The sequence below is a fragment of the Panthera tigris genome, chromosome B3 (genome assembly GCF_018350195.1).
Source record: "Panthera tigris isolate Pti1 chromosome B3, P.tigris_Pti1_mat1.1, whole genome shotgun sequence".
In the NCBI taxonomy this organism is placed as follows: domain Eukaryota; kingdom Metazoa; phylum Chordata; class Mammalia; order Carnivora; family Felidae; genus Panthera; species Panthera tigris.
In genome coordinates, this window is record NC_056665.1 from 51,881,335 (window position 1) to 51,904,503 (window position 23,169).

The window sequence follows — 23,169 nt, forward strand, 5'->3', positions numbered from 1 at the left end:
GAGGCATATTTAAAATTTGCAGAAAACATAGCAAACTTCTAAACTGTGAAGTTCGTCAAAAAATACTGAGCTATAAACAAATGTGTGTGCCCTTCAAGAAATGTTTTAACTTGTTTAAACCATATTTCAGTTTTGAAACCTTTGATGTGAACAGCTTTGAACAGTTTTGCATCAATTACGCTAATGAGAAGCTGCAACAGCAGTTTAACCTGGTAGGTGACTTTTCTGCCTTCTTTCTTTTCTGCCTAGTTCTCAACCCTGCATGCGAGCCAGACAGAGTCTCTCTCTCTCCTCACATCTCCAGAGTAGTGAAGCAGCCACACGCTGGGTCACTGCACCACCTTGTGGCCATATCTTGAAATCATACTTGCCCATCCCTTTTCCTGTTTTTCTAGGTCCCTGGCCAGCTGCTCAGCTTCAGTTCATCGCCTCCCGTGCTTGCTCACAGACCCTCTGTGCAGCTAGACTGAATAATTTAGTTAGTTTCCACGGCCCCGCAAGCCTCTTTATCCTTGTACCTGCCCCTCTCGGTGCTGTAACCCACCTGCTCCTGTCCTGAGAGCTGAGATGGTTTGAATCTCAGCTCTCCCACGTTCTTCCTTTGGGACCTTGGGCTCAGAGCCTCAGTTTCCTCTTTTTTAAAACTGGGTCAGTAGTCTCTGCCTGCGTAATGTTGTAAGGAGAAGACCTAACACTGACTCATACTCATTAAATGTTTCTTTTCTTTCCTTTTCCTCTCTTTGGAATTAATCCATGTATACCGTTGAATTTCATCCCCTTGCAAATTTGTATTTTCTCAAGGATTCCCTGGAAGTTTAACATTTAATAACTACAAGTAAGGTTTATTCCAGGTAGATATGCTACGTAGCTCACTTGAAGTCACCCCACCGTTCTTTGCATTCCCCTTAGTCCCCTCAGTACTGTGCTCTCTCTGGTCTGTTTGAGAGTCATTTGTTTCTCAGCTTCCTATTGGGCTTCTTCTCCTCACTGCCCCTCCCCTCCCCTCACCTGTAGCCAGGATGAGCCTGAGCCTGTCCTCTGGGAAGCCTCCCTGATACCTTTAGGGCCTGAACAAGGAGTGAACAAAGCTCTCCATGTTGTTGGCTTCTCACACTGGCCCCACAGCCAGCATTCTCGAGCAGGCTGGCTCCCACCGGCCAGAGAGGCGGCCTCTTTCTTGGATACCAGCAGTGCTATGAGCAGAGAGGGGTTGCAGGACCACCCTGAGTATGCAGGGTGTTGGGTAAACAGCATGTGGGGTTCCACTCAGACCAGGTGGGAGGATGACAGCTAGACTCAGGTTAGGAACTTGACAACATTGATCATGGATAAGGAGGGCTGCCTGTACCTCAGGGTCTTCCATAAATACTGCAAACCATTCGGGTGTCTGTATTTTCCAGATGCTTATGTCCTAGACTTTGGAAGCACACTTTAATGTTTTGTTTTATTTTCTCTATTAACTTCTGGATTTCCAGCATGTCTTTAAACTTGAACAAGATGAATATATGAAGGAAGATATCCCTTGGACTCTGATAGATTTTTATGACAACCAACCAGTTATTGACTTGATTGAAGCAAAAATGGGCATTTTGGAGCTACTGGATGAAGAATGCTTGGTAACTTAAATTTTTTTTTCAACTTCCAAGTGGTAACAAATGAGAATATTACAAAATGGATTTTTTAAATGTACATTTAAATTTCAGATGTGTTACCCATTTGGTTGAGTATTAATGCTGGGACAGGAGTCCGTAGCAGGAACAGCAGAGGGCCAGGTGAGCCTCGCCCTCATCATGTGTACCCCACCATTGGGTAACACGCACAACCTCTCAGGCCATGTCCAGCAAGGGGGAGCCCTTTGAGCACCTAGGGGTATGTAGAATGGACCGGAAAATGGCAGGTGACTTCATGCCACTTGTTAATGACTAACAAGAATTGAGTTTTCTTTTGTTTCCTCATTCTTGTGAGTCATCCATTTGGAGGTGTAGCTGAAAACTCAACATCATATAATTTGAAAGAAGCGTTCTACTGTTGTTATATCCTTCTGGGAGGAGCAACTTAACAGTGGGGCAGCCTAGCAATGTTCCTCATGGGACCTCAGGGACAAATAATCCCCAGGGCAGTATTTTGTTTTTGGTTTAAAGATTGTATTATGATGCTTAAACATAGATTTAGTTTCCTCTCCAGAGATTTATTTCTACCAAAAAAAAAAATCATACTGTTGAAGACTTACTGGCATTTTCTCCCCAGAATTGTTGATTCCATGGTTTTACTCATGAATTATCGTATCTGGTACCACAGTGACAGAAGATTAAAGGGCTGGCATCAGGTCAAAGCATTCCGGAATGATCTAATGAGGGTAGGGTGCATAGGCCAAGGTAGCCTCCAGGAAATACTTGTACCTACTCTACACAGATATTCCCTAGGTGACCAATGTCACGAAGAAGCATGCAGGAGTCAAAGAAGCATGCAGGAGTCATTTGGGCACAATGGGATATTAGCTTCACTAAGTTTGGATTGAATATAATTGATCACTTGCAAATCACCAGCATCAAGAACAAGTTTTGCAACTAAGCTTTGTTTCAGTACGTAGTTATTAGTTAAGCAGTCAAACAAAAGACAATCTATTTTTCTGAGATTGGGCAAAGTGGGGAGGACTATATTTAGGTGCCAGTCTTTCCCCATTCAATGGATAATAAAAGTCACATTCATGTAATGGAACCCATGCTATTTGTCCCCTGAACCTTTAGACTTCTCTAAGAAGTAATAGGAATACTGTCAAATTTGCAAAAATAAATTTCTTCATTCTTGAGTCATCATATGTCCATTTCCTTCTAGTTTATAATATTTTGTTTGTCTAAAGGGGCATGGATATATCTGTTTAAATGGCACCCTAAAGATTATTAAGATCAAGGACAGATGTATGCCTAGAGTTGCTTTATAAAAAGGAACCATAGGGGCACCTGGGGTGATTCAGTCAGTTAGGCGTCTGACTTTTGATTTCGGCTCATGTTCCTCTCATGGTTCATGGCATCGTGCCCTACATCTGGCTCTGCTGACAGTGTGGGGCCTGCTTGGGATTCTCTCTCTCCTCTCTCTTCCCCTCCCCCACTCATGTTCTCCTTCCCTCTCTTTCTCTCTCACTCAAAGTAAATAAATAAGCATTTAAAAAATAAATAAAATAAAATAAAAAATAAATAAATAATCAATAAAATAATTTTAAAAAATAAAAAAATTAAAAGGAGGGGCACCTGGGTGGCTCAGTCGGTTAAGTATCTGATTTTGACTCAGGTCATGGTCTCACAGTTGGTGAGTTTGAGCCCCGCATCGGGCTCTGTGCTGACAGCTCGGAGCCTGGAACCAGCTTTGGATTCTGTATCTTCCTCTCTCTCTTTGCCCATCCACACACACACACACACACACACACACACACACACACACACACACACAGTCTGTCTGTCTCTCTCCCCAAAATAAATAAATAAACATTAAAAATAATAAAAATAATAAAGATCAGCTGCAGATCTAAGCATCTCACTCTGGGGTTCCAGCTCACTTGATTTGTCAGAATTAGTGCTTTTTTGTGCTTCTTAACCTTTCGTCTCCAGTTGTCTTACTTACTATTTGGTTTGCTTTTGTCTTGCAGTTACCACATGGAACTGATGAAAACTGGCTTCAAAAGCTATACAATAATTTTGTCAACAAGAACGCTTTGTTTGAAAAGCCCAGAATGTCAAATACATCCTTTATCATCCAGCACTTTGCTGATAAGGTACAATGAAAGTCTGGAGCAATGCTGTCTGTGCTGGAGCTGTTCCCTGGTGGCAGCAGGCAGGCCAGAAACTTTTCTGATCAGATTCAAGTCACACGGCATATAGCTGTGATGAAGAATACATGCGTGTGTGTTTAACGATCTTTGTTTTTATCGCAAAATATGAGTTTCAACGGTACTGCCTTAAACATGAATGTGGTGCTAGTGGACCTCATTTCTGATTTTGGATTTACTGTGAATTCATTAGTCTCTTATCAGTTTATTTCCTCTATGAAGTTGTCAAAATCAAGGCAGCGTAATTGTTTTCTATAATGAAAGCTATATATTTTTTTGAGGTTTTCCTTTGTTATTCAGTTATATTTATTACAGTGGTAACATAGGTTGGCTGAAGATGTGTTTTCTGGGTGGTCTTTATTTTCTTCTTTATAGATCTATTTTTTATGAAACAAATGTTACCTTAATAAAAAGACAAAATTGATATAGTGGGAGAGGGGCCAAGATGGCAGAGCAGCATGGAAGCTCTTGGCTTCTCTCGTCACTGAAATGCTGCTAGATCAGCACCAAACCATTCTGTACACCTAGAAAATTGATGTGAGGATTAACCCAACAATCTGTATATAACTTGAGCCACAGAACTTGGCAGGTACACAGCACGGAGAGTTCAGATGGGAAGAGAGAAGCCATGGAGGGTAGAGAGCCGTTTTTGCAGAGAGAGGACTGAGAAAATGGGGGAGAGTCCAGGAAAAGCACTCCCCCGAAAGTAGCTGGAGAGAAAGAAAAAGAGTGGAAACACCCACAAGTGACTGAACCAGAAAGGGAGAAAGGGAAAGGAGAGCGTTTCAATACCGTTAGTACTCTGGAAACAAGGTAGAGCAGAGTCAATATGTGGTGGTGCTCTGATGGGAAGGGCGAATCCCCAGAAGCAGACAGGGAGGTCCAAGGGCTCCGTGGACCACATAGGGAGAAGCTGTTCCCCTGCTAGGAGGGCATTTGGTAGAGGCTGTAGTGTCCCCACAGGCAAAGGTCCCAGCAGACCCCAGAGAACAGCCATGTTTGCTGGTATTGGAACAAAGACACCAGAGTGAGGTGAAACCTGGCATTGGTTGTGTGTTGTGTTTTGCCATAATCTCTGAACCTCAGCTGCTGTGCTATCCCATGAACTTTTTCTGGGGCAGGCAGACACCTGGCCACAATCTCTGAAACTGTGCAACAGCATGACCGCATGAACATTCCTGGGGGGCAAGCCAGCACCTGGTCATTGCCCAGCAAGACCCTTCCCCAAGGGTTGGAGCAAGTCGAAGCCACAGGGCTCTTAGAAGTGAGGGGTTTGGTAACACAGCCCCATTGAGATATAATTCAGGAGGGAAGTGCCATCTGGCAGGCTGACAGCTTGGACACAGACAGTGTAGAAGTGGGGAGTGGACAGAAGCCAGAGACAAAGGAGGGGTGCTTGATTGCTGGTCAGTGAGAGCTCAGAGTTCTGGTGCCAGAGACTGGGAAGCTGGGTGATGCCATTTTCACCTCTCTCATGCATCTGCATACAAGTGCTCTGTGCCACACTCATCCACCCCGGTAAACTAAGCAGTGCCACCTAGTAGAGAACGGAGCTGTTACATCAAGCTCCATCCAACTGCACCAACCAAGCCCTAGAGGATGACCACAAGTCTCTCTGCCTGTTTAGTGTACACACTATAAAATGCTTCAGAGTTTGACTTCTAGAGGAAACTGGATGTAATTTCATTATGTTTGCTGGTCCATCTATTTGAGTTTTTTTCTTTCTTTTCTTATTCTTGGATACAGAAAGAGAAAAAATTTATTTTCTGTTTTTTAAAAAAATATTTAAAAACTTTTTTACTATATTTTTTATTTTTTTGTAAAATTTTAAATTCTATTTTATTTTCTTCATTTCATTTTATTCTGTTTTATTGGGACTTTTAAAAATTTTTTAAACATTTTATTACTTTCATCCTTTTTTTCTCTTCTTTTTCTTTCCCTTTTCTCTCTATTCTATCCAACTTCTTTCAACAACCAGACCCAAATACACCTAGGATCTAGATTCCTTTATTTGATTTTTTGTGTTGTTTTTAATTTTTTTAATTTTAATTTTTTATTTTATTAACTCTTTTTCATCTGCCAAAGTGACAAAACGAAGCCATTCACCCCAAAAGAAAGAGCAGGAAGAAATTACAGCTAGGGGGTTGCCTGAGTGGCTCAGTTAAGCGTCTGACTTCAGCTCAGGTCATGATCTTGCAGTTCACGAGTTCAAGCCTCGCGTTGGGCTCTGTGCTGACAGCTCAGAACCTGGAGTCCACTTCAGATTCTGTGTTTCCCTCTCTCTCTGCCCCTCCCCAGCTCACACTCTGTCTCTCTCAAAAATAAAAAGATTTAAAAAAAATTAGAGAACTCAGTGACTCATTAAAAAAGAAAAACATCTGAATCATAGGAGTCCCAGAAGATGAAGAGAGAGAAAAAAGGGGTAGAAGGTTTATGTGAGCAAATCATAGCGGAAAACTTTCCTAACCTGGAGAAAGACACAGACATCAAAATCCAGGAATCACAAAGAGCTCCCACTAAATTCAACAAAAAACAACCATTAACAAGGCATAATATAGTCAAATTCACAAAATACACAGACAAGGAAAGAATTATGAAAGCAGCAAGGGAAAAAAGTCCTTAACCTATAAGGGAAGACAGATGAGGTTCACAGCAGACCTATCCACAAAAACTTGGCAGGCCAGAAAGAAGTGGCAGGATATATTCAGTGTGCTGAATCAGAAAAATATGCAGCCAAGAATTATATATCCAGCAAGGCTGTCATTCAAAATAGAAGGAGAGATAAAGAGTTTCCCAGACAAACTAAAACTAAAGGAGTCTGTGACCACTAAACCTGGCCTGCAAGAAATTTTAAGGGGGATTCTCTGAGGGGTCATAATTAAGGGGTCTATCCACCAAGAAGATGTAACAATTATAAACATTTATGCCCCCAACATGATGAACCTAAATATATAAACCAGTTGATCACAAACATAAAGAAACTCATTGATAATAATACCATAATAGTAGGGGATTTCAACATCCCACTTACAGCATATTTCTTAAATTCCACATATGAGTGAAGTCACATGATATTTATCTTTCGCTGCCATATTTCACTTAGCATAATACACTCTAGTTCCATCCATGTTGTTGCAAATGGTTAAGATTTCATTCTTTTTGATCACTGAGTAATATTATAGTGTTTTTATATATATATATATACACACATACATACATACCACATCTTTAGACATTCATCTACCGATGGTCATTTAGGCTCTTTCCATACTTTCACTATTGTCATTAACACTGCTATAAACATTGGGGTGCATGTGCCCCCTTTCAATCAGCATTTTTATATCCTTTGGATAAATACCTAGTAGTGCAGTTGCTGGGTTGTAAGGTACTTCTGTTTTTAATTTTTTGAGGAACCTCCATACTGTTTTCAAGACTAGCTGTACCAGTTTGCATTCCCACCAGCAGTGCAAAAGGGTTCCCCTTTCTCTATATCTATTGTTTCCTGAATTGTTAATTTTAGTCACTCTGACAGGTGTAAGGGGGTATCTCATTGTGGTTTTGATTTGTATTTCCCTGATGATGAGTGATGTTGAACGTCTTTTCATATGTCTGCTAGCCATCTGGATGTCTTCTTTGGAAAAGTGTCTATTCATGTCTTTTGCCCGTTTCTTCACTAGATTATTTGTTCTTTGGATGTTGAGTTTGATAAGTTCTTTAATAGATTTTGAATACTAACCCTTTATCCGATATGTCATTTGGAAATGTCTTCTCCCATTCCACTGGTTGCCTTTTAGTTTTGTTGATTGCTTCCTTCGCTGTGCAGAAGCTTTTTATCTTGATGAGGTCCCAGTAATTCATTTTTGCTTTTGTTCCCCTTGCCTTGGGAGACATGTCTAGTAAGAAGTTGCTGTGTCTGAGGTCAAAGAGGTTGTTGCCTGCTTTCTCCTTGAGGATTTTGATGGTTTCCTGTCTTATATTTAGGTCTTTCATCCATTTTGAGATTATTTTTGTGTGTGGTGTAAGAAAGTGGTCCATGTTCATTCTTCTACATGTCGCTGTCCAGTTTTCCCAGCACCATTTGCTGAAGAGACTGTCTTTTTTCCATTGGATATTCCTTCCTGCTTTGTCAAAGATTAGTTGGCCGTATATTTGTGGGTCCATTTCTGGGTTCTCTACTCTGTTCCACTGATCTATGTGCCTGTTTTTGTGCCAGTACCATACTGTCTTGATGATTACAGCTTTGTAATACAGCTTGAAGTCAAGAATTATGATGCCTCCAGCTTTGGCTATTCAATGTCTTTTCTGGTTCCATACAAATTTTAGGATTGTTTGTTCTGTGAAGAATGCTGGTGTTATTTTGATAGGGATTGCATTGAATATGTAGACTGCTTTGGGTAGTATTGACATTTTAACGATACTTGTTATTCCAATCCATGAGCATGGAATGTTTTTCCATTTTTTTTTGTCTTCTTCAGTTTCTTTCATGAGCTTTCTATAGTTTTCAGCATATAGATGTTTTACCTCTTGGTTAGGTTTATTCCTAGGTATTTTATGGGTTTTGGTGCAATTGTAAATGGGATCAATTCCTTGATTTCTGTTTCTGCTGCTTCATTTTGGTGTATAGAAATCCCACAGATTTCCATATATTGATTTTTAAACATATTTTCTAATTTATGAAAATTTATGACAAGTAGATATTACATTATAAACTATGTAAACTAGAGGCATAAACTATTGGAGTTTGAATTTTTAAGCACCCACCCTGGATATGTTATTGTTTGAGAGATTCAGGAAGCCTTATGGATAAGGAAGGGCCATGTGGAGACTTTTTGTAAGCCAAATTCAGGCAATGTGAACATTTACTCACTCTAACCTGACCCCAAGGGCTTTGGTGGCCTTTGAAAGTTTAGTGGTCAGACAAATCTTACTTTCTACCATATTAATGCTGATTTAGGATAGTATTTTGGTTTGAACCCAAAGGACAACACTGAGCTTTTTTCCTCCTGATGGCTTTTTTTTCCTCCTAAGGCAGAGTGAACCTTAAGCCTGGTCTTCTTAGACCTGTGTGTGTATTAACTTCAGACATTGCAGGGAATGACTGGTCACCTGTGGCTAGAGGGAACTGGCAGGAGAATACAGAGTGATCAGTGACAAGTTAGAAATCAAGGCAGTGGGAGAGCCTGGCTCTTTCCAGCAAGTGACATATTCCCAGCTTCCGAAGTTTTATATGATAGAGTTCCTGTGATAAACAGAAACAGAATCTGTTTTTAGAAGATTGCTTTTTTAGTGCCTTCATTATTCATTCTTAGAAAAAGAGAAAAACTCCTTGGTCTTAGATGCTGTCTGCTTTTGCTTCTTTGGCAATAATTAAATCCTTTCTCTGCACAGGTAGAATATAAATGTGAAGGTTTTCTTGAGAAGAACAGAGATACCGTATATGATATGCTGGTTGAAATCTTGAGAGCAAGCAAGGTTTGTAAGGTCCTACAATTGTAATTAATGTTATTCATTATATAACTTGAAATGGATCTATATGTGTATCAGGAAAGAGTAAGAAGTGTGTGGTTATGTGTACTGTCTTGCAGTGGCAAACTGTAGCTCATGCTTAGAAAAAATAACTATTTTGGAATTGGGACTAAAACATGTACCAAGCTTCTGACAGCTTGCAGACAAATCTCCACTAGGTGCAATATCAGAAATCAAATATGCAGATGCCAGAGAGGAAGGATAGCTACTATAACCAGTTAAAAGACCACAGTTTACATTTTATTCATTCTTTCACAAATATGTATATAGCACCTACCATGTGCCAAGCACTGGCCCTAGATTCTGGTTATAGCAGTGAGCAAGGCAGCCAGGATGCATGCCCTCATGAAGCTCACTATTCTAGAGGGAATGACATACCCTAACCACATAAGTAGCAATGGCACGTAGTGCTAAGCACATGAAAGAAACCAGGGCAAGACAGAGAGAGGGTGACCTGGGAAGGGAGTGCTGGCTCAGATGTGCAGGCTCCTCGAATCCACAGTTCTATGTGAGGAGTAGGGTCACCAAAGGAATGACTTCTGGGTTTTCCTTTTCCCCTTTGAACATTTCCTTATTAATAGTTGACAATAAGAATATTCCATACACAAGCCTTCATTTTGTGAACAGTTTAGATCGTATTTATTTTTCTTATTTTGAAAGATCCCTAAGCCTTTGTTCATATTCAAGTATTTTGACAGTTTCCCACATAAGCATGAGCACTTCTACTAACAATCATATAGAAGTCGCAGGCATGACAACTTCAGTTATTAAAACCGATTTATGATAGAGAATTCAATATGGAAATGGCCTGCATCTTGTGTACAAAATTAGTTCATTTAATTCACCAATTGCTTACTCATCCCCAAGCATACCCTGGTGTCCGGTCTGGAAGGTGAATGCAGATCACATCAAAGCACAGATGGGTCTCTCTGCTGAGCACGAAACCTCTCAGAGGCGTGGGAAGTACAGATCCACGGGTTTTGCAGCTGGAGCATACAAGGATATATTAGGCAGTGATTCTCCCCCAAAGGAGATTGTCAGTGTTAGATTTAAAAGAAAAAAACATGAGTTTTGCTCTAAGAAGATAAGACATTTAAAGAAGTCATTGATGCATGATAGAAAGTAATGAATATCTTAGAAGACACTCATAAGTGAAAGATTTTTTTTATGTAGAAGAAATTGAAATTAATTTGAGTCAGGGCACAATTTTCTTTTTACCTTTGTTTTAAGCTTAATCGAAGCGAGTGAATGGGGTAGAGCTAGAAAATATTTTAATAGAACCTTGAGTAATGGGTAGAGTTTGGATTTACAGGGATGAGAACATGAGGTAGGAGGGAGGAGAGTCCAGGTGTTGAAACAGCATGAGCCAAGGCACAGAGGTAGGGCTAGTAAATGTCTCCACTGTGTAAATGTCCATACAGACATTTAATATATATCTAATATATATATGGAATATAAATATGACATATAGACATTTGCACGGATTGCCTGTCTGCTTAGATTCCTGGAAAGAAGTTATGCATCATCCAGGGGGAGGAGTGTCCTCTTGTGGGATTCAGATTAGGCGGTAGAGATTGGTGGAGACCGCTAACCTCATTTTACATGGGGTTCTTATGACCATTTATGAGGTTTGTATCACCTGCTGACTATGAGTGAACACCTTTGGACATTGAAATCCCCTCTGTTCCTTCCAGTTTCATCTCTGTGCCAGCTTTTTTCAAGAAAATCCAGTTCCTCCTTCCCCTTTCGGTTCAGCGATCACAGTCAAATCTGCAAAGCCAGTCATCAAGCCAAACAACAAGCAGTTCCGGACCACAGTGGGGAGCAAGGTACACAGAAAGTACCTGAGGATGGGGCCAGGCCCCACAGGGAGCCAGGCAGTGGTGGGGCCCACATTCCAGGCCTGGACATGGGCACTGACCTGGTTCACATCTAGTATACACGTAAATGCAAAGAAAAGTCACAGCTCATTGGCATCATCCCTCAGCCTCCAAGGCCGCACAGGCCTGAGAAAACCACGTGCCCAATAACGTGATTTACTAAGTTCTTGCTATTTGGGAGAATTGGTTAGAGCAGAATTCTGTCCAGAACATAGGACATGCTAATACTCACAGTCACAGATTAAAACCTTTCATAATAGATGTTAATGCATGAAGCTAACTCTTCTTCTTAATTTACTAAGGTTGGCCCTTTTGTTTTCCTTGATATGAGTATCAAATTTCAGCATATTTGTTCTCTGACCTTGTTTCCTAGTTCCGCAGCTCTCTGTACTTGCTCATGGAAACCCTCAATGCAACCACACCCCACTATGTCCGATGCATCAAGCCAAATGATGAAAAATTACCCTTCGAGTAAGTGCTTTTATGCAGGAGAGGGAAAACACTGAGGCCATTTCTGCCACAATGTTGGAGAATTTGCTTATAATTCTCTTGAACTTTACTGTTTCTGGTTTTTTGTTTTGTTTTGTTTTTTGGCTAAGTACAGTATACTTTAGTGATGGGACATGATAAGGTAGGGCTTCCCAAGCCCCTCCCTTCCTCTGGGGGCTCTGGAATGGAAACTGTGTAGGTTGGGAGATTCTCAGTGTGTTTGGGGATGAGTTGAGGCAAGGACTCCCCACCAGCTGAAGTCTTTCTCTTCTTCCTGCATTTTCTGGGGCTGGTGATCCAGAGGGCTCTTACTCCTTGGAAGTGATGTGCACCATAACGTCTTCCACCCAATTGCTATAGCCAAATTCATTGTCATATCAGAAAATGAGCTTGACAAAGTGGTCATTGAGAACAATGTCAACCCCAGCATCAAAGGTGAACGAATGGGTGTAACTGTTAAAGTTGCAGAGACAACCTGGTCGTCAATGAAGTCCAGGATGCCCTTGAGGGGGCCCTCTGATGCCTGTTTCACCACTTTTTGGTGTCAGCATATTTGGCACCTTTCTCCAGGCGGCAGGTCATATCCACAATGGACACAATGGAGTTGGAGCATGGAAGGCTGTGCCAGTGAGCTGCCCACTCAGCTCAGGGATGACCTTGCCCACAGCTTTGGCAGCACCAGTAAAAGCAGAAATGATATTCTGGGCAGCCCCTTGGCGATCATGCCACAGCTTCCCAAAGGGGACATCCACCATCTTCTGGGTGTCATGGACTGTGGTCATGAGTCCCTCCATGACGCCAAAGTTGTCATGGATAACCTTGGCCAGAGGGGCCAAGCAGTTGGTGGTGCAGGAGGCATTGCTGACAATCTTGAGGGAGTTGTCATACTTTTCGTGTTTCATGCCCATCACAAACATGGGCATCAGCAGGAGGGGCAGAGATGATGACCCTCTTGGCCCCACCCTTCACGTGAGCCCCAGTCCTCTCCATGGTAATGAAGACCCCAATGGACTCCACAACATACTCAGCACCAGCATTGCCCCATTTGATTTTGGTGGAATCTTGCTGCTACAAGATGGAGATGGGCTTTCCATTGATGACAACTTTCCCATTCTCAGCCTTGACTGTGCCGTGAAATTTGCTTTGGGTGGAATCATACTGGAACATGTACACCATGTAGTTGAGGTCAGTGAAGAGGTCATTGATGACAACCATATCCACTTTGCCAGGGTTAAAAGCAGCCCTGGTGACCAGGTGTCCATTACTGCCAAATCCATTTACTCCAACCTTCACCATCGTGTCTCAGGGACACAGCTGGAAGTTCAGCAGAAGATGCTGCTGTCTTTTGAATGAGGAGGAGCAGAGAGCCTGTTGCTGTTTTTTTAATGATTCAGAGCAGTCCCATGCTTTACATATACTGTTAACTAGCACAAGCTCTCTCTTATGGCTAAACCACCTTGTCTCCAGGGTGAAGCAAAGGGGATAGATTTGAAAGAATAGTCTACAACTGAAGTTGATGCAGCAGAGAAAGCCAGAACGTCTCCTTGATTATAAGAAGAATTTATATATGGCATGGTGACTACAGTTAATAATATTGTGCTGCATGTTTGAAAGTTGCTAAGAGAATAGATCTTAAGAGTCCTTGTCACAAGAAAAAAAAAACTGCCGTAACTATGTGCCATGATGAATGTGATCTAGACTTCTTTTGATTGTTTCGCAATATATTACAAATGCCGAGTCATTATGCTGTGCACCTGACACTACTAGAATGCTGCATGTCAGTTATACCTCAATAAGAAAGAAAAGAATTTGTTTTTTGAAAGAAATTCTGTAGAGGAACAGAGGTTTCTTCCTCAAATATGGCATGAGATATTAGACTTGTTCTCTGGGGCCCCCCAGGAAAACCCCAGACCTAGGAGTGGACTTTGTAGGGTCTCTTTTAACTGACTAGACCTAAGATGTGTCTGAGGGTCATGCACTGTCCATGGAGGTGGTGTATGTGTCCGTGGGCCACCAAAGGGTCCGACCTCAGCCAGAGGGTACCCTGTAAAGGGAATTCAAACAGCAAATGGGCATTTGAATGCGGTGAGTGGAAATATTTCTTCCACGCTGGTTGTCATTCGAAGCTGAACCAAAGGCCACTTCCCCCACAAGACCTTTTCCATTTCCACCATCATAATCCATCACTTCTTTCTCTGTGACCTCAGCACAGCTTCCTGAACTCTCACAGAGTTGCTGTTTTCATTTGTCCTCTGGCAGGTGTCCATTAAGTACCTGCTGGGTGCCCTGCGTGGGGATCACAGAGGCAGACCCCGCTCCTCAGGGCTCACAGTCCAGGCAGGTTTGCTGCACTGCTCATGGGCATATTTGTCCATCATGACAGCTTAACACATATTTAAATCTTCTTTTTTAAGATTCGACTCTAAAAGGATTGTTCAGCAGCTGCGAGCCTGCGGCGTTTTAGAAACAATTCGCATTAGTGCGCAGAGCTACCCTTCCAGGTGGGTTGTCTCTCCTTGTTTTGGGGGGAAAATGCTGACCTTCAGGTCTGCTGAGAACCGAGGGAGAGGCTGCCATGTTTTTTGTCAGGTACTTGCATAAGATGCCCCAAGATATTCCCACTCTTCCCTGGGAAGGCCAGAGGGGGCCCCTGGCGGCCATGTGCCGGTCAGGGGCCACCATCATCCCATCACCTGTTTTCACTGCTAGTGAACATCACCTCCTGCCTCCCCACTGCTCCTGAGAGGAGGAGATGGAGGGGGAGGAGAGCATAATCATCAGAGTAGAGTATTGGCAAAAAAAAAAAAAACCACTCCTGGTCCGCTGTGTTCAAGGGTGAGGTCAAAGGTCAAAGTTCAGAACAGACTCCCATCTACCCCCACTGCCACCCCAGCAGCAGTGGGATCCACAGACATGCCATGTTTCCTCACAGCCACACCTCCTCAGATCCTCTTTGACTTTGCAGGTGGACATACATTGAGTTCTACAGTCGCTATGGTGTGCTCATGACCAAGCAGGAGCTTTCGTTCAGTGATAAAAAGGAGGTGTGCAAGGTGGTTTTACACAGGCTCATCCAGGTCAGTCTTGCTCAGCTCCTGGAATCATGGGCTCTTACCCAGATGCCCATCTCCCAAATGTGTTTCCCTACCCACCTGTCCCATGACTGTGTTGTCATGAATGCCAAAGATGAAAGAAAATATGCCCAAGCATTTGAGTGCTAAGGAGATCAGAGCAGACACACTCACAGGGGCATCATCTCCTGAGAGTAGGAGTCACCATTACAGACCCAGGCTTGAACCCTGACCTCCCCCAGAGTCCTCCTATCATACTCTGACCTCCCACAATTTAAGGAACTTCGATGGGCCTGGCTTATATTACACAGTCAACTGAACCTGCCACTACACCAGGAGGTTCCCAAACATGGCACTCCATGTGTATTTAGGTCATTGCTCTGGCAGTGAGTTTGATAGAAAAGAAGTGGGGACAGAGTTACCATGGCCAGGAAAGGAGGTGGTGAAGACAAACCAAAGTAAAGACAGAAACCAGACCTTTCCAGGCTCTGCTCTATTGTAGAAACCACATATGAGAAGCCAAAGCTCCCCAATGGCCTAAGAATCACCAAGCATGCACACAGCCCTCCTACCCCACAGACAGACCCGGACCCCTGAACCTCAAGTCCATTTCTTCCCCCAGTGGCTTTAAACAAGTCACAGTATAAATTTCTAGGCCATAATCAGAAGTTTTCTGCCTTGGGGCACCTGGGTGGCTAAGTCAGTTGAGCATCCAACTTTGGCTCAGGTCATGATCTCACAGTTCACAAGTTCGAGCCCCATGTTGGGCTCTGTGCTGACAGCTCAGAGCCTGGAACCTGCTTCGGATTCTGTGTCTCCTCTCTCTGCCCCTCCCCCCACCTCACTCTCTCTCTCTCTCTTTCTCTCTCTCTCTCAAAAATAAATATACGTTAAAAATTTTTTTAACAAAAAGAATCTTTCTGCTTTATGTCAAGGAACAGGTGTGTCAAAAATAACAATATTTTGGCACCTTCGAATCTCTTAAACATCTTTTCCAAATACTATAAACTCTGAAGGATTTATTTGTGATTCTATCATTTTTCTCTTCCAGGATTCTAATCAGTACCAGTTTGGTAAAACCAAAATTTTCTTCAGAGCAGGACAAGTGGCTTATTTAGAGAAACTCCGATTGGATAAGCTCAGGCAGAGTTGTGTTGTGATACAAAAGCACATCCGTGGCTGGCTCCAGAGAAAAAAGTTTCTCCGAGAAAGACAAGCTGTCCTGACAATCCAGCAGTACTTCCGGGGTCAGCAAACTGTGAGGTATGGCCGGGTCAGCAAACTGAGGTATGGCCAGAGCCGAGGAAGAGGTGTGGAATTGTGTGGCCCACTCTCCTAACTGCTCATCGCTGGGGGAGGGACCTGTCAAGGACAAATGGCCTTTCTCCTGGGGGGTGCAGATGTGTGTTGGTGTCCTCCTGGGGCCAGCCGTGAGTCTACCTACCTTAGGGCAGGTAGTCCTGACTACGCCTACTGTTCCCATGGCAGCGGTGACAACTAGGACCCTGAAGAGAGGAAGCTTCAATCAGGGTCTTGCTGAAGCAAATCAGAATCCCCACTGAGACCAGGAAGAGGGACTGGGCCCTTTTTCTGTGGGAATTGAAAATGCCTAAGACAGGGCCCTAGGGAAGTCCCTAAGTAAATGCCATGAGTAACCACTGACCAGCCTCCCTGCAGATGGGGAGGGGGCAGGCCGTGCCTTAGGGGATCCATGGCAAGGCTCTGCCAGCAAACACAGAGCCCTCTCCCAAGGGATGGCTGAGTGGAGGGCAGGTCCACCAATCCCAGCCCTCACTGAGTGCTCCCACGAAGCTGTGCCGGGCTGGCCTGTGAGATGGCATTCTTCCCAGACAACAGTGTGTGCTTGCCTGTGTCTGTGCTGCCTCCTTCCTTGGCACGCTGTGAGGATAGTTGAGAAGGCAAGTATTTAAGAGTCAGACCGTGTCACTGAACTTCACCTCTTCCTGAGCTTGAGGCCTGACCTCCAGCAGCATCTGGGCCTGTTTACGTGATTGGCACACCATGGCCTCAGCACCACGGCCTCGGCACACTCCAAACTAGACTCACCATCCCACCTCAGGTGACCATCTTACATACACAGCCAGGCTTTCCCTCCCCTGCCCTGGGTCAGTCAATAGAAGCAGTCTCCAGTGCAGGAAAGCCCAGGATTCTCTTCTTCCCCAACTCATGCTCCCTTTCTGTTTAGGAATCACCAAAGCCTGACAGCTCTACCCCTGCTTACTTCTTGTGTCTGCCCTATCATTCCATTCCCACACCCTGGCCCTAGATTTGACCTTCACCACCACTTGCTTTATGGTCCTACAACACAGCCTCTACCTGCTGCGTGTCTTCCTGAAGCAGGGCCTGATGGAGCCACTGTCCTCCTCTTGCCTTTAATGCCTCCTGTGACCCCTATTTCCTACACTCAGTCTCTGACATGAGTGTTCAAGGCCCCCCATGGCCTAGATACATTCATAAGAATGGAAGCTCTGGGAGAACCAGGGTCATACTTTCGCACCTCAGAGTAGGTATTCAGTAAATATACTTTTAAATAACGGGATGCCTCAGTGGCTCAGTTGGTTAAGCGTCCCACTCTTGATTTCGGTCAGGTCATGATCTCACAGTTTTGGGTTCAAGCCCCATGTCAGGCTCTGTCCTGACAGCGAGGAGCCTGCTTGGGGTTCTCTGTCTCTCTCTCACTCTCTGCCCCTCTCCTGCTCATTCTCTCTCTCAAAATAAATAAATAAGCTTAAATAACAAATGGTTTCTATTTTTCTAACCTCACTGGCTAATTTTCTTCATGTATCTTATTTTCTAGCAATTTCAGAGAGATTCTCTTTTTCTGAATATTTCAGGCATGGCTAGGCCTCCGTGTGTTCACTGATCCTTAGCCTGAAATGCCTTTTCCAACCTTCACTGTCTACAGAAATCCCACCTCTCCATCAAGGGCAGACTCACAAGCAGAATGATAGTTCTGTACACTCTCTTTTACAGATATTTTAGTAGTTATTTTATGTTTCCTCTTGTCCCACTTGGCCATTTGTAAGTCTGTCTGCTACATGAGGTTGTAAACTATGAAGGTAAGGACTTTGTTCTTCACTTCTAGTCCTTTAGACAGGAGTTGGCAAACTTTTTCTGTTAAAGCCACAACTACTTCAGGCTTTAGGGGCCTTGCAGTTTCTCTCAACTATTCAAGTCTGCCATTATTAGCCATGAATGATATACAAATAATAGGTGTGGTTGCATTGCCATAACACTTGGCAATAGCAGCAGGTGGAAGGCTGCAGAGTTGGTCCCCAGGCTATAATTTGCCCTGATCTAGAGCCTCTAGCGTGATTTCCCACAAGGATGGATAAGCAGTGCAAAAGCCTGGTTTTGTTTCCACATATGTGAGTGATGATGGATGGATCCACCTGCATGTGAAGAATGTGACAGTTGCCACGTCGTTCCTCTGGCCTAGAGCAGGTCCACACTCAGATCAGGGTGAAAAGGAGACATGATGAGACTGATTTCCAGTGGGTGTTAGAGTAAATGAGTTGTAGAGTTTAATGGGTAGGTTTGCAAGACATTTGAATATTCTTCAGTAAAAAAAAAACAAAAACCAAACTGCTGGAGCACATGGGTAGCTCAGTGGATTAAGTGTTTGACTGTTCATTTCGGCTCAGATCATGAGCTCGTGGTTCGTGAGTTCAATCCCCACATCGGGCTGTGTGCATAGTGCAGAGCCTGCTTAGGATTCTGTCTCTCCCTCTCTCTCTGCCCCTCCCCCTGCTTACTCCCTCGCTCTCTCTCAAAATAGATATTTTTTTAAATGCTATGCAAGCATGTTGCTCTACAGTAGAAGTCAGTGCTCTGTGGATAACAGATATACTCTGCATTCTTTTTAACCAAGGAAAGCTGTTACCGCAACAGCCTTAAAAGAAGCATGGGCAGCCATAATCATTCAGAAGTACTGTCGTGGATATCTTGTCCGCAGTCTCTACCAGCTGATTCGCATGGCCACCATCACCATCCAGGCCTACACCCGAGGACTCTTGGCAAGGAGGAAGTATCGGAAGGTGCAGCTGAGACCCCGTGCTTTCTTAGGGCATGAATTTCCCAGGGCTCAGGTTATTTTTCACCAATCATAGTGAGATCTCTTTTTCTGCGTGAAGACCTTCATAGAGAGCAGGGAGTTCTGGTATATGAGTGTCTGTTCACACATGTCTGCTATAGGTGGGGTTTGGTTATTGTTTCAGTGGTCTAGGTATAATAGGATTCTGTGGGTTGATTACAGGAAATTTGTCTTTTGCATTGTGAAAATATTTTGGTAGTTGCATCACTCAACATTGGAGGAGTTGTGAGAGAAACACTGGAGAGCCAATTTATGTTTCCTAATATCTTGTTTCAAAGATGCTGGAGGAGCACAAGGCTGTGATCCTTCAGAAATATGCACGGGCGTGGCTGGCCAGGCGCAGATTCCAGAGTATCCGACGATTTGTGCTCAACATTCAGCTTACTTACAGGGTCCAACGTTTGCAGAAAAAGTTAGAGGATCAGGTAGGTGTTTGTAAATGTATCTTCCATACGTACTTTTTCTAACAAATTTATTTTATCCTGGGCCAATTCCTCAGCTAATGCTGTTAAGATTTATGCCTGTGTTAGGAGGTTCAAATAGTTTATGTGGACCACCTGCTCTAGAAAACAGAAGTACACTGTAAAGGGCTGCTACATGTGGTTGTATAGGTTGTACACTGCACAAGGGCCGCTGCCCAACAGTGCAAGTGCAGCTGAAATCCAGCCTTACTTTGATTTTGCCAACCCATGTGTCCTGGTACAAAGCTGTGCTGCCTCGAGGCAAGGGTGCCTTTTTTTAATCTGCACAAAGATGCTGTCTGCATGCCAAGCCATGCTCCCTCAGGGCTGTGTTGGCTCACGGGAGCTGGCACTTTCTAATCTGCTCAAAGGTCTATATGGTCTAACTGCAGCCCTGCCTCTTTTGGGGAGATTCCTCATACCATTCTCACTGGTAGGAAATAAAATCCTCATGTTCTTAGCCAGTGGAGAAGGACTGTGGAATATGCAGTGTCCAGATCTATAAAACTCACCCCTTGGTCTGCCCGTCTCAAATAATCCCGAGATTCTCCTAAGGTAAACTTGAAACTTAGCCATGAAAGATGCTGTAGGGGTCCTTATGAAGGGGTGAATGTGTAAACAGCTTGAGGTTTTGATGCAGCTTTCATCGTTGTGCTGTGGGGTGACAGGCCTGCATGTTACATGGGTCGTACAGAACAGCAAAACGCTGCTGTGACAGCTAGGAGCAGGGCCCCTGCAAGTCTCCATGCTGCCCGGACTCTGTTCTAGGTGTATTCGTTTGCTAGGACTGCCATCACAGAGGTTAGAAGTCCAAGGTCAGGGTGTTGGTATAGTTGGTTTCTGCTGAGTTGTCTCTCCTTGGCTTGCAGGTAGCAGCCTTCTCCCTTTGTCTTCACACCGGCTTCCCTCTGTGTGTCTGTGTCCTAATCTCTTCCTAAAAGGACACCAGTCATGCTAGAGTCAGGCCCACCCATATGACCTCATTTTACCTTAATTTTGTCTTTAAAGACCCTATCTCTAAATGTAGTCACGTTCTGAAGTGCTGAGTATCAGGCTGCAATGTGTGAACAGTTGTGGGGCGAGCGGGCAGCAGGGGACACGATTCATCCTACAGCATTAGGGTTGTCTTGGAGCTCCAGGAATGGGCTGGTCCCACACTAAATGCACCATCAGCTCAGGAAGTTTACCTGAGAAGATCGGCCTTGCTGTTTTCACTGGGATGAAGATGGTCACACATGCCATCATGGTGATACATGTCATGGATTTAGATGCCACATCAGAGATTGTGAGAAACGAATGGAACAGCTTCTTCATTTTGGATAAATCCCTAAACATCTCCTGGTTTTTTTCCTCTAGAACAAAGAGAACCATGGGCTGGTGGAGAAAGTGACCAGCCTGGCTGCTCTTCGAGCCGGTGACATGGAGAAGATTCAGAAACTGGAATCAGAACTGGACAGGGCAGCTACCCACAGGCACAATTATGAGGAGAAGGGGAGGAAGTACAAGGCTGCCATGGAAGAGGTCTGTGCCGGATGCAATTATGGAAATATATGCGAGTCTTCCGTGCAAAAGGTCACAGCGCAGCATTTTCCAACAAAGCAGATTTCTGCAGAACAGATCAGATTTGCTGTTGGCTTCCACTACCAAAGGATGCCTAGCTTTTAGGAGAAGGGAGATCAGAGTCCTAGAGTCTGGGGGGAGAGGAGGAGGCTCCTACTTCAAGAAGCAAAACATAAAGTTTCCTCTTTTTTCCAACTATTATGAAGTGATGAAAGCCCCTTTAAAGAGAAGGAGCCCTGGCTAGATGCTTCCCTCTCTTCCAGGATGATGTCGGTCCCTGTTGCTTTCCCATCTGGTATGTGCCCTGGCATGTGCCTTCCCCAAAATAGCAATGAAAAGCTTGGAGCAGGTTTTCACGTCTGTAGTGTAATAAAACGAGCAGTAGCTAGAAGTTGGACGTCCCAGGTTCAAATCTTGTCTTCGCTGCCGTCTGGCCGAGCATCCTTGGGCAAGTCCCTTACACCCTCTCTGAACTTTAGTTCCCTCATATGTAAAATGGGAATAACAAGGGACTGCCAGAGTTGTTGAAATGATACAATTTCCAGATGAAATAATTTAGCCAAGTGCCTACCATAGAGCCCTGCGCAAGTGTGAGCTACTGTTTTCTAAAGAGGTAGTATTTATTACCCTCCATTCTCATACTTTCTCAAGTTCTACAGCATCCAGGTTTGTGGCAGCCTGGAGCCCCAGGGCACCTTCCCCGTGGTCCGGCGCCCAGCTGATGCCATTGCCCACGCTGCCGGTCACCAACCTTCAGTACCCAGTGGCCCCAGCTGTCAGCCCAGCAGATATTTTACCAGGAGAAGCTAAAATAATAGAGTTCCTGTCATGATCACACATTCTTACTGCGTAATAACACTCTCAAAGTGTGGATTCACTTTATATATAAATTATTTCTATCATATTAAATACATAAATACCTTGGCTATCGAGAAGATTCAAGAAAAGGATGGAGGTGCTTTCTTGACTTTGAGGAAACCTTGGATTTGGGTCCTTTTCCTTGATTTCAGCCATTGCTGTGTCAGGTTGAGAGCCAGTGCCTGAAGTCACATGGAGCTCTTGCACGTGAGTGGAGTACAGACAGCATCTTGCATTGGGCTGGTGCTGGCTGTTCTTTATGGATAGGAGCTGAGCTGGATAGATGGATGGATAAATAAATAAAAATACAGCTTTTCACCAAGAAAGGCTGTGGTGACAAAACTGGAAGTGAGGTTTTCAAAAAAGCTTTTTTCTTCTCTTCGCTAGAAATTAGCAAAGCTTCAGAAGCATAATTCAGAACTGGAAATACAAAAAGAGCAAACAGAGCTGCAGCTTCGAGAGAAGACTGAAGAGTTGAAAGGTAAAGCCCAAGGCAGCTCGATGCGAACATTCATGTGCTCACCTGTCTAGTCATTAGGGAAATAACTACTGGGTATGAACGGAGTTTTAGGCAGAACCAGGAATCTGCAATGTGTACCCAGGGAAATGAGGGTATTTTTTGCCTCACAGGGAGTAACTATATTTAAGTTGTGGTAACTTTACCCTACAGAGGCATCTGTTTTATTTCCATCTTTTGTCAGACAGCACGATAATCCCTGTCTCAGAACCGTCTGGGCCATTTGCAAAATACAGATGGCTGGGCCATAAGCCTGGAGCTTTTCCATCAGAAGATGGGGGGGCGGGGGGGGGGCGGTGTCTGTGTGTGTGCATGGGTGTGTCTGTGAGTGGTGGTGGCCAGGGTAGTTCAGGCATCTATCTATATTTTTAAAAACCTTTGTGGTGATCCAGATGCACAGTCGAGGTGATGCCGGAGCAGTGTTGTTGCTGGCCGAGGATCTGTAGTCAAATTTCAAATCTGTCCAAATGACTTGGTCTCAGTGGCACCCCCTCCTCTGCTTACTGCCCCGGCTCTGAGTGAAGGGCCCTGCTAATAAGCACTTGAGCCATATCACCCCCAGGCTGTCAGATACCAGCGGTATCACTTTCATTCAGGGATGTGGAGCAGCTTAGCTCTCTCCATCCATAGCTTTCTAACTCAAAATCTGACTGCAAGCCCTTGCTAAATCCCGATAGGAACAGGAGCCTGGGGGCTCCTGACCAGATGGTTTAAATGACCATACCCATTTAAGAGGATTGTTTCTGTGAGCTCTGACAGGGCAGCAGGGGAGTGGGAGTTCAGGCCTGGGGGTCCAGCACACACCTCAGGCCCAGCAGGCCGTGGATACACCAGGCCGGAGGAGCACAGGTGCCCTGGGGGTTCAGGCCT

At 44.1% G+C, this 23,169-nt stretch overlaps 1 protein-coding gene and 1 pseudogene across 1 annotated transcript in view; one reads left to right on the forward strand and one right to left on the reverse strand.

Annotated features, from left to right (window-relative positions):
* The window catches only part of MYO5C (myosin VC), a 102,410-nt gene that overhangs the window by 38,354 nt on the left and 40,887 nt on the right, over positions 1–23,169 (forward strand). The window contains exons 11-23 of the mRNA XM_042988833.1: positions 131–212; positions 1,476–1,616; positions 3,644–3,769; positions 9,212–9,295; positions 11,044–11,178; positions 11,603–11,700; positions 14,133–14,219; positions 14,684–14,795; positions 15,841–16,052; positions 18,682–18,847; positions 19,182–19,328; positions 20,721–20,885; positions 22,170–22,263. Coding sequence (XP_042844767.1) covers positions 131–212; positions 1,476–1,616; positions 3,644–3,769; positions 9,212–9,295; positions 11,044–11,178; positions 11,603–11,700; positions 14,133–14,219; positions 14,684–14,795; positions 15,841–16,052; positions 18,682–18,847; positions 19,182–19,328; positions 20,721–20,885; positions 22,170–22,263 — 1,649 coding nt within the window. The remainder of the gene's footprint in view (positions 1–130; positions 213–1,475; positions 1,617–3,643; positions 3,770–9,211; positions 9,296–11,043; positions 11,179–11,602; positions 11,701–14,132; positions 14,220–14,683; positions 14,796–15,840; positions 16,053–18,681; positions 18,848–19,181; positions 19,329–20,720; positions 20,886–22,169; positions 22,264–23,169) is intronic.
* On the reverse strand, positions 12,027–13,241 carry LOC102965685 (annotated as a pseudogene).